General features: G+C 31.3%; 1 protein-coding gene across 2 annotated transcripts in view; it reads left to right on the forward strand.

Annotated features, from left to right (window-relative positions):
* The window catches only part of LOC129975025 (MAM and LDL-receptor class A domain-containing protein 1-like), a 170514-nt gene that overhangs the window by 28465 nt on the left and 129522 nt on the right, over nt 1–12527 (forward strand). For both annotated transcript variants that reach the window (XM_056087888.1, XM_056087889.1), the window contains exons 10-16: nt 658–800; nt 4225–4341; nt 6188–6308; nt 6876–7013; nt 8655–8941; nt 10050–10140; nt 11284–11415. In XM_056087888.1, coding sequence (XP_055943863.1) covers nt 658–800; nt 4225–4341; nt 6188–6308; nt 6876–7013; nt 8655–8941; nt 10050–10140; nt 11284–11415 — 1029 coding nt within the window. The remainder of the gene's footprint in view (nt 1–657; nt 801–4224; nt 4342–6187; nt 6309–6875; nt 7014–8654; nt 8942–10049; nt 10141–11283; nt 11416–12527) is intronic.

Below are 12527 nucleotides of genomic sequence, written 5' to 3' on the forward strand. Positions count from 1 at the left end.
CGGCCTGCTCGTTTCCCTCAATGCCCACTTGGGCTGAGATCCATTTCAAGGTCTGCGACTTCTTCATTGCCACTGCAGTATTATGTTGAATTGAAATTGTTCCTTTGGGGCTTAATTTAATTTAGTTTAGTTATATTAATGTCCCTTTTAAAGTAACACTAGAGCTATTTTGGGACGGACCTCGCAATTTTGAACCGCAGTTAGATGAAAAGGACGACACCTGAGCTGGAACCCCTCTTTAAACTTCCACACCACATCAGTTGAAGGACGTTTGGCCCCGACGGATTTAACGTGCATCAGACACGTTTCCTTGAGGCAGGAAATCAATGAATCAAAAACCATGCCACCGCACTCAGTTCCGATCTGAAAGCCTCCATGTACAATAGCAATACTTTACTTTCGACCAGTTTCCTCTAATACGCACAGTTTTCACTGTTGAACGCCGTAAAAACTGTGAAACTGTGCACACCACTTAACGCCAATTATATCTCTGTTCAGTAGCGCTGCTGTAGCTGCAGTCATTCTGATGCAATCGCAAATGTCCACTTTTCGTTTTGGCAATGCCAATAATATTGAATGGCAGAAAATAGTTAACGATGGTCATTTTTAATTCATTTCTTATTGTGTTTTTAATTGTGCAAATCTTTTCTGTTCCAGGCAATTACGTTGTGTTCAGCACAAAGAATAAAAATCCAGGATCCGAAGCGAATCTCGAGAGCGAATTTTTCCAGCCAAACGACAAAGATGTGTGTCTGTCATTTTTCTATTACATGTCAGGAAAAGATCTGGGCACTTTGAAAGTAAGTGCAACTCTTAATAAGTCCTTGAGCACGCTGAATATTTATCAGACAAAACATCTAAAATTTCATGAACTTACATTTAAAATTACCTAGCTGATTCTGAGTAATATTGTTCTCAAGAATCAGAAATGAAACTGACACTGTGATATTCCTTTTATGTAAATATGGGGCTCACTTTGTCTCCTGTTATTCTTCTTGAAAGTCTGGTCACATTTTATGAATTCAGAAATTAAACAGGAACAATTTTTACTTATTAAAATAAAAACAACTGGACTTGTCTCCCAGAAACATTCTGACATACTGTTTAATCAATGTACTTTTGTTTTATTAACTCTATGCAGATGATGAACAATAATTATGAAAGAGAAGATTAAAGTGCGATCTTTGGTAACTAATAGCTGGGATGCAACTAATAGGCAAAAAAAAAAACCCGAATATTTATTTCAAATGCCATTATTTCTGTTCTATTAAAACTGCAATTTGGCATTGAAGTACAATTGTAATCAAAAGAATATACATCCAATTTCATATATTTAAATCATTGCGTATTTGAGTGATTGCGTTAGCATGTTTGTGAAAGTACAGACCGATAAATGGACAAGCTTTTGACGCATTTGGTTCCAAATTTGATACATACTTACACTTTAAATGTTAAATATACGTGCCAAATTTTACCTATTAAACGTCTTCATTTTGTATTTATTGTGTTAAATATTCGAACAGCCGGGAAGACAGACAGACCCTCTTTATGGATTTTGTTTAAAATTTTATAAAAATCTATAAATTCGGTGTAGAGACCATACACTAAATTTCATCCATCTAGTTCAAAGCGTTTTTGAGTTATCATGCTCACAGTCACCTCCCAAATCTGCTCTTTGGACTCAGGGTGGTCTGAAACGTGGAGTTCAATCAAAATCTCGAATTTCATTCTTTTAACAATTAACGATACTTTCTCTTTGGATACTTCTAATTCGAGAAAGTAAAAAAAAAAATATTACACAAATTACGTTTTCAATACAAATTTGAGCACCAATAACAGTTACTCCATCATGTGCGAATGGCAACTTTAGGAAAATTCTCACGAGCCAACAAACAAATGTGCCACTCTTGTTTCATTGCTTTTTGGTGGATTGTGATGTGCGAGGATAGAACCTGGGACATTGTGGTTCGCAGTCCAGTAACATGACCACGATACAAAAGCAATTGCTCGTGCAGCGTAGCTGTTAACTGGCTTATATGCAATTCACCACAGACTCTCCCTCCAGTGAGTCGGAGGTGAGACGAACGATATGGCTGTTGAGTGGTGATGTATTTTTTAGCTGTTGTCTAATGAGCCTGTACCCAGTTGAGTAGGCCAAGCGTTATGGCGAGCATTTGTGGTTGCTGATGCGCCAAGTGAGTCTGACGGCTTTGGGTTGCTGCGGCCTTTTTTTGTGTTGCTGCGTGAAGTGAGTCTGACGACTTTGGTTTTGCTGCGTCAAGTGAATCTGACGACTTTGGTTTGCTATGAGTAGATGGCGCCACAACAGCTGTACGAAAGTTGAAGGTTCATCGTCCGGGTCACCAATGTAGCGATATGGGATGCGCGAAGGATAGATCCTGGAACCTTGTGGTTCGCAGTCCAGTAACATGACCATTACGCAAAAGCAATTGCCTGTGCAGCGCAATTGTTATTTGGCTTATATGCTATTCACCACAGCTTTATTGCTTCAAAAACTATTTTAATAAACAATTTTGTCAGTGACATTTGAGATCCCGTACCCGGAAATTTCCTAAAGTTATGTGGTCAATTTCACATGTATTCAATTAGTTTGACCCACTTTTAAAATATTATTTACTGAAATGAAAATGGTAGGTTCTGCACAAATGGTTCTTGGTCCTCACTTGGTTCTAATCTTTAACTAACAAGATTAGAAAAAAGACTTTTTCTGTTCTTGCAGGCAGGGGAACGTTGGTATGGAAAATACACTTGTCACTTAGTCATTCCTAATGTTCTGTAGTCCAATGTGATATGTAATGGAGTCACTTTGATTCACAGGTTTTAAAATATTATTTGCCGATCTGAAATTGGCTAGAAGTGCTCAGATAATTCTTGGACTTCTAGCCAACCTTGACCTTGAGTCAATAGACTCTCAAGGTCTGTACGTGCTCTAACTTAAGTCCTTCCCTCTCCCTACAGTGGTGAAGTCTTAATTGGTATGAAAAATGCAGTCAGTACTGCCTTCCCATTCTAGTTTTAATTAAAATTTAGCCATAAAGGCGGTACAGTTTTTGAATTCAATAAACCACTGACAATAAAATATTTATTATTAAATATCAGAAGACAATTAAATAGTTGCTTGAGCAAAATTTCCAGCGTCATTTATTAGGGATTAACAGGTCACCTCGTGTTTTAAAGCCTCAATGATTAATAAACCTTTCTGTATTAATTTTGTAATCTCAGATCTTCGAAAGTAAAATAGAAAATTAGATTTTTGTGAACTGAGAATTATTTACTCAAAAGTCCTACTAATATTAAAGCGTTTTTTTAGAAAAAGATATTTAGAGGCTTTGATTCTAGGAATTTCCGTACATCTCACCTTAATGATTTTTATCATACAAATCTTTTTAATCAAGATAAAAATGCTTCAATGTTTCGTTTTTAAAAAACTGAATCTTGAATATTATTAATAATAGAAATATGATTCAAAAGAATAAGAATTTTTGAGTTCTTTCAAATATGAACAGTAATTAGTTGAAATGGTTGCATTTAACTTACTAATAGATTTATTTTCATTTTGAGATGTTTTTTTATTCGTTTTCTTGTCTGCCTGTTCGGTATAAAGTTTACATGGAAAAGTTAGTTTAAAAAATTAACTTTCCAATGAGCTGCAAATATATCTCAGAAAAAGGATGGCAATACAATATTAACTCGCTCTCTGGTCTATTCAGTACAAATTTTGTCATTGGGAAGTTAATTTAAAATCAACTTCAAAATTTCATACATACAAGATTATAAAGTAAAAAATATTTTATTTTAAATTTTTGAAAATATATAAATTGTTTTTGAAATGTATAAAATAGTATAAAATAATCTCTTCCAGCTATAGACTTATAACGTCATATATATATATTCCTAACTCTATACAGATGTCCTAAAAATTTGTGAATGTAAGTTTTAAAAATTCACAATCACAAATTGTGAATTCTTATCTTATGTATAAATTTTCCGTATGAGATTATAAATTAATATGGGAGTATGAGAAATTATTTTATACTTTTTTGCCCGTCTTAAAAATACGGTATAATAATTTTTTATTTGAATTAATATTATTATTATTTAACTGGAAATTATTGTTTGAATTTATAGCTGAATCAATTTGATAATTTCATAAATATTCGAATTACTTTCTAATACGAACTGGCTTATGAATATTTTCAATAGGTTATGAGAAGGGAAGAAAATATTACTGAAACAACTTTGTGGTTAATGACTAACGATCAAGGTAATATGTGGAAAAGAGGAATGGCTGTATTGAAACCCAGCATACTGTACAACCAGGTGAGTACAAAAAAAATTGTAATTCTTCTCTGAAAACCAGATAAAAATTGTAACAAAAGAGATAAATTGTAAACAAAATTTCTGTTATTTACGATAAAATAATTTGGAATTTTATACAAATAAGCTTTTCAACTCCGGATGTATCTAATATACTGAGTGAGGCAAATTAATAGAATATATTTGAAATAGACACAAAATTAGTAATTTTGACAAGAATAAAAAATTAAAATCCTGCACAAAAAACAACAACAACTGGAAGCTGTGCCAGAATAATTCCATAAATAAAGTATGGAATAAAATGAAATTGTAAACAGTCCAGAGCATAGACCTATCACTCCAGCGTCTTCTAGATTTCCTCACAAATATCTCTCGTGACTTCACAAATCTTTCCCATCATCCTCAGCGAAGCCTCGATCCGGAGTACACTAAGAAACTAATGAAGTTAGGATTCGCTGGAGGGACGGGTGAGGTGATAAGAACTAGTGAGCGTACAATCAAAAACGTAGTGATCAGCATCATGAAATTCAGATGAATTTTTTACTGAAACTTATTTATGATCATTTTGGAATGCTGAGCTCAAAGTAGCACAAACTCCTGGAAACTTTAAATCGTATAAAGATTAAAGTTGATGATAAGACTTTTTATTAACTTCGGAATTGAAATTCCCTTTGTAGCATCTCTTTTTCCCCTTGAGCAGAGAGCGCCCAGCGCCCCCTTGTGGCGTTTTACAGAAGACAAGCAGTTGAAGGGGAGACCTGCATCCTGAGGTCGATTTTTTTTCCTATGCGCAACCCTTGCGCTAACGCCGAATGCTGTCGGCTGGAAACGGTGGAATCCTTCCACCATACTGTTTTTTTAACCTAATTGTTTATGTGTGTTTGTGAATTTTATAGTGTAGCTGTGTTTGTGTAGATTAAAAATATTATATTTAAAATCTGGCAGTTCATTAGAAAATCACAACACATTCACTATACCTTTAATTTGGTATGTAATAGATTAAAAATAGCTAGTTCAGTATTTTAAAGCGGATAACGATGCTGATTGGAATTTTACGAAAGGGGAAATAATTATAAAAATTTAAATTTGCAATTAGATGTTAAAAAATAATACAATAGACGTTGCGATATCAATTATTTAGAATCTTGAAGTTCTTTAAATATTGGCAAAATCGAACAGCAACAATGACAACAAAGATCCTTAAAAGATTAAAACAGATTTAATTAATATCACAGCGCTTAAACACCTTGCAGAAACTTTTTTTTTCTTTTTAGTCTAGAATATGATATCACATTACTCTATTTAAACAGCGTCACTTTATCTGAAATCTCGGGATAATTCAACTTCAAACTATTTTTAAAAGCTGGTCCTTGCCAGTGAAAACATTGATAGCACTGGCTTTCCAAAGAAAATAATTGACATTAGACGACTGCCTTTGCTAAAAGAGGAAAGCCTACTGAACGAAGGTTCGTCTTAGATCTCTGAACATAAACTGGATTGTAATAAATGTGACTTTCTTGACTTGTAATAAATATGACTTTCTTGACTTGTAATAAATGTGACTTTCTTGACTTGTAATAAACGTGGCTTTCTTGACTTGTAATAAATGTGACTTTCTTGACTTCTGATAAATGTGACTTTCTTGATTTCTAACTCATCAAAATAGATTTGTTTCTTTTTCATCCACCTTTTTTCTAGAGCCAGGGAATAGCTAGAATATTCGAAATTTCGTATTGCGCACTTGTGTAGATCTCTTATATATTAGCTTGGGATTAAACAAATATCGAATACATTTTTAAGTGGATTATGATTCTATTTTTTTTTTTTTACTGACTTATTGCTTTTACAGGTCGTGTTCAGAGGTATAACAGGTAAAGGAAGAAATGGTTTCATGGCCCTTGACGATATTCGAATTAGAGCTGGTGAAAAGTGCGAACTCCTGCCACCCGAGGCAGATCCTCGTTTTGAAGGTATTCATTGAACTATTTAAAACGATGTGTTTTGTTGAATACGATTATTTAAAAGCATGATAAACTTGCTATTATATAACCCTTTTAATAAAAGTGGATACATTTATGGAGGTAGTTTTAAAATTCATTGGAAACACTTTAAAGGGATGTAACAGACATGTATTGGAAAGTATGGATACAAATATAAGGAAACGTAAATTGTTTTCTAATAGAACTTTTGAGAAGTGATTATTTAAAAAAATGTTTGCAATAATTATTCCAAAAATTGCATCGTTCTTTAATTAAATTAAAAATAAATTCGAAATTGTATCCATATATCCTTACACCCACGCATACTCACCCATACACACAAGCACATACACACTATTGTTTGTGTGTATGTGCTTGTGTGTATGGGTGAGTATAATGTGTTTTATCGCTTAAAGTTCGTGCCATGAATTCTTATGTAAAAACATTCTATACGTTTAAAATTTCCATTACTCACTGTTCTTTCAAAATAGTTTAGCTTTATCATCTTATGTATTTACATTCAGAAAATTAATTTAAAAAAATACGTTATATTTTTAGCTGTAGCACGTTTAGCTTGTACCTTTGACGACAAAACCTTGTGTTCTTGGACACAAGACACGACAACCCTTTCATGGAAATTTGGAACCGGCAGTTCCTTAGACAGCACGGGACCTAAAGCACCAGTAGGAGGAAAAGGTGAGTGGCAGTTGCAGTTTATTTCATTTATTTGTATGTGAGTCATCAGTGCAATTTGATTTGCGACAAAATTCATTACAAATCTAAGACTTCAGTACTTGTAAGTCACCCATCAGCAGGCTGGTAGCAATTTGCTACAATTCAATAGATCTCAAAATTTATTTCAAATCTTAGATTTCATTACTTTTATGTCAGTGTCGTCATCAAGCATGGCAGGTTCCAAAATTTATCTCAAATCTTAGATTTCATTACTTGCATATGAGCCGTCATCAAGCATGGTAGCGATCTGCCATAACTCGTTAGGTAAAATTAATCCCAAATCTTAGCTATGACTTATGTGAAACATATCCGGATTCTTTTAAATGTAAAAATATTTAAGTAAACTAAGAAAAAATTGTTACTTCTAGAGACTCAAAATTATCAATACATTTGATTCGATTGAATTCCATTCTTCATTCAAAATGAATAAATTATGTAATGAATTAGGAAAACTAAAGGGGGAGCAAATAGTTTTAACAAGATGAATTTAAACGTAGTGTTTTTTATTGCATTCTCTTAATTATTAAAATTTATTGGCCTGCCAGCTTTGGAAGCATTATTTTGTGCAACCAATTTATCTTTCCACTTGAAAGCGATGATTTCTTTTTAAAAATTACAAAATGACATGTCATATTTTTTCTGCATTTAAATACCTTAAAAACTCCAGTCCTACAAAATATTATTTCGATGAAAATGCCAAAAAAAGAATTGGCATACGGTGTTCGAAATGTATTACATAAATTGACTATTTTATCGGTTGTCAAAAAGTCTTTTTCAACTGATTTCTCTGTTGGCAAGCAAAGGCTTGCATTTCTTGCGTTATTCTAAAAAAAAAAAAAAAAAAAAAAAAAACTACAAAATATTTTTTTGATGAAAATGCTAAAAAAAGTAACAGCGTACGTTCGATGTTCAAAATTTATTACATAAATTGACTATTTTGTCGGTTGTCAAAAAGTCCTCGGCAACTGCTTTGTCTGTTGGCAAGCGTCACACTGCAATTCCTTACATTTTTCGACACTGTTGACACTGACTTAATAATTCATCAGTAGACGTATTATGCCGATCAGTAAGCAGCAAAATTTAGGAATATCGACGCTAAACAACAAAAAGTGAAGATAAGACTAATGTAAAACAGAAAGTAATGCAGCAAAAATGTTGCTTGCCTGCTTAGTTCCTCTTAGTAGTCCTTGGCAACTGCTTTCTCTGTTGGCAAAGCATCATTCTGCAATTTCTTACAATCTTCGCTATTGTTTGGCACTAATTTGATCATTCATCAACAGACATATTATGCCTATACGGAAGCAGCAGAATATCTAAACTAAACACTAACAAGCGAAAGTAGCACAAATGTAAAAAAAGAAAGCAATACAACAAATATATGGCTTGCCTGCTTCGTTATGTTTGAATAAAGGATAACGCATTTGTAACATTAATATACACAAATGCATCTCAGTCATTATTATCATATAAAAATTTTATTATGCTGTAAATATTAAAATTATATAGAACGTCTGCTTATAGATTGAAATGCAAATATGAGGATATTCTACATAAAATTCGAATTATTGAATTTTGAAAAATATTTCATCTTTATTTTTACAGGCCAGTACATTTACGTTAGTTCCTACGAAGGCACTCAATCGAACAATGAAAAAATAGCAAGAATTAAATCCGCTGTGGTCACTTCTTTCCACCCTGATGCTGGTTGCTTCTCATTTTACTACCACATGTTCGGAGCCCACGTTGGCGAACTGAGAGTCATTTTGGTGCCCATGCAAGACGAGAAGAACCCGCTTGGCAGACAAGTTATCTGGAGAAGACGCGGAACCCAACCTGACAAGTGGCTGCAATTCAAAGACACTTTGAATGTCACCGAAGGAGATTACAGGGTAAAGATTTTTAAACATTATCCGTGATTAAATTTCCAAAATTATTAATATTGGATTAGCCTTGGGAACGAGAAAGATAATAGCTATTCTGAAAGCCAAAACTTTTAATGGAAGAAAATATATCAGGATAGCCACTATAATCGCCCTATTAACACAAGATATACGATATTTCCACGATATTGTTCGATGTTCTGAATGTCGGCCAATATCGGGAAGATATCATAACAGTATTGTTCGGCATTTTCTGCTAATAATCCGTAGTCTAATATCTTATTTCTAAACCGTTGGAGGCCCAGTTGAAAAAATGATTTATTTTATGTTGTTTGAGCCAATAAGCATCTAAAAAGGTAAGGTAATCTAACTTTTCATACAAGTTTTTAGCCATATTAATAATATTTAGTAAAATGCTTTTGATATTGTAACAGCTGAAATTAAAAAAAATAATCATTCTTCTGTGAATAATGATCTTTTATTCTTGTGAAATGAGTTATAAAATGATTAAAATCACTGAATTAGGGGAATTTTGAGTCTAAATTCATAGTTTTGAGCGAAATCTTAAGATATCGTTTGTAAATTTTAATTGTACATTATTGTATTAGTTTTAAAATTGTTTCTTAAAATAAATTTGTATAAGGCTCCTATTTAAATTAAAAATTACGATTCGGTCAACTTTAGTTTTGAAAACAATGGGATTTTTTTTATAGCATGTTTCAGAATGGTTATAATTTTATAATATGATGGATAGGAGTGACACAAGGACGTTAGGGATTTCGATTACCCTTAAATGTCCAATCGACGCCGACGGACGTTCTAGTGTTGAGGGACAGAAGAAAAGTTAGAATTCTTAAGTTTTTTCAAAACACTATAAATAACTCAAACACATTAAAGCTAATTCTTTCTGTCATTTAAAACATTTTTCCAGTCGATAGTTAATGTCTGTATCTAATACTTTAGAAATTAGTTATTGGACCAACTCAGCGGACACACTGCATATTATCTTAAAATAATGACATATATTCATAGTTCAACTCTTAGTTTTATCATAACAATAATCATAAAAAATTATTAGTGCAGAAAAATTAATGTAGATTTATGCAAATTATTTCAGATTGAAATAGAAGCTGAAGGTGGCAATGGATTCGCCGGGGATATTGCAATTGATGAAATAATGCTGAACTTAGGAGCCTGCGCTGGAGTTGGTAAGATAAATTTGTCATATTAGAAATCAGCTCCAGTCTTCATCTGATTGAATATCAAAACAGAATAAATCTTATAAAATATTTTAACTTCTTTGAATATATTTTCTACTTGGAAATATTTTATATTTTTGCAATGTATAGACTTTATTTATAATTTCACCAATCATTAAAAATCAGAAATAATTTAAAAACCTTAAAAAAAACAGTAGAGTTGGATTAATTTTAATATAATTTATAACTTATTTTAAATTTAAATTTATAAAAAATGGGAAATAAGAAAAACTGTGTTTGAAAATAAGTATATTTAAAGAAAACGTCAATTTTCATACTATAAATAACTGTAAATATTTATTTTTAATTATTTCGATAAAATATTGTCTTTTATTATTCATAAAAGGCAATAAATAGTTTTAATAAATAAAATAATAATAATTACATGTAAATTTTATGCAATATAAATCATACAACAGATATACTATAAAGCTTTCATTATAAACAAAGCAATTTATGCAAAGGTAGTAAATATTTTGTTTTTCCATCAACTATATTGTGCACAAATGAATTAAGTGTTTTAAAAAAATAAATCACGAGTCACAAATACAAACGATTATTTCTTTTCCCTAATTTTTAATTCTGACTTCGATTTAATCAAAATGAATTCAAATTACAAACGATATTTTAACATTATGTAAATAAAAGAAAAAAAAATAAAACTATCGTCGAATTCAAATAAGCCCAATTTTATTGTATTAAATTTAGATCTGTATTTTTTGAAAACGAAAGATTTTTTTTTTTAGTTTCTTCAGTTTTCTACTGATGCTAATAACAGAAATATTTAAATTAAAACGGAAAGAAATGATAAATTCTTGAATGAAAGTTTCATCAGTTATGTGCTGGCATCGATCCAGTCTTCCCCTATAGCTGTGAAACTAAAACTGAAACTAAAAATTTAATTTCTTTTTAAATAATTGGTATAAATTCCCTCCTTTCTAGACGCCGTAAGTTAGTTTCTGAAATTGGGAAATATCTTTTTTCTCTGCTATTTACCCCTTTCTTTTTATCTTATATGGGCAAATCATATTTTCCGTTTTATTCATTTAATTCATTTTCAGAATATTTCAGCTTAATTCATTTTCATTTCAGAACTATGCGACTTCGAAAGCAGCCTGTGTGGATGGAAAATCGAGGCAAGCTCACAGGGAAAATATTCGTGGCAAAGGGGAGTGAAATTACCAAAGGGACCGTCGCAAGATCACACCACAATGACCGATGTCGGTAAGAAATACTTCAGACTCTCTGTAAATAGTTGAGAAATTGCCTTTGTATTTACTAATAGGCACAGAGGATGCATTTGACGGCATAATATAGAAATTCTTCTGTAACTAGTTATCTATGTTCTGCGCAAGTAATTTGAATTATCTTGATTATTTGATAAGAAATTTTATGAAATTTTTTTCTGCTTCATATATCTGCTTTGTTTAATGATGAAGTCAATAATAAAACTGCATTTTTAACATGAGAAATTGATCTCAAAAATGGTAATATTTATATATACTTGGTTTAAAGTAGCAACTAAATATTGTTGTAAATACTAGTTCGTTATATATCACAAATATAAAAAGGAAATGTTTCGTTTATTTTACAATCTAAATACACTAATTTAATGAATATCATAAATAAAAGTTTACCTTTAAATAATCTTATTAAACTCCTTTGACAAAAAAAAAAAAAAGAATAAATCTTTTGCATTTAAATTTGACTTCCATCTTAAAATAATTCTAAATTTTTGCTTTACACAAATAATCATCTATATTAATAAAAAGTTGCCATTTGCAATAATCAACAGATTAATTATTTTGTCAAACGATTAAAATAAATTTTCATTTTCTGAATTGTTGCAACATTTTGTTGCCACTTATCATTCGAATAAGTAATAAAATAATAATATCATGTAACTGAGATTAATTAATATATTAATTATTGTCTGAATTATTGTATTAGTTGATTTGATTTATGGATTGATTGAAATTTCGTATTGACGATAATTTTGTGAAAACAAAATTATCGTCAACACGATAATTTTGATACGATAATTACGATAATAATAGATAATTTTGTGAAAACAAAACTATGGAGGAAAAGGAATAGTGGTTAGTTTCTTTTATATTCACTTATCGAATTAATTCCCATTAGTGGCGGGAAATATAATACGAGCTTTTCCAAGATCCGAGAGACACACAAATCTACATTCTAAACACGAGAATTTTTTTGTCCAAATTGAGAAATGATTCGCTTTGGTATAGTTTAATTATGCTTTTTAAAAATTAAATACTTTATTAATTTTATAATTGGTTTTTTTATTTGATGTCTTGAAGTACTTAATAAAG

This window comes from Argiope bruennichi, chromosome 7 (assembly GCF_947563725.1).
Source record: "Argiope bruennichi chromosome 7, qqArgBrue1.1, whole genome shotgun sequence".
NCBI lineage: Eukaryota > Metazoa > Arthropoda > Arachnida > Araneae > Araneidae > Argiope > Argiope bruennichi.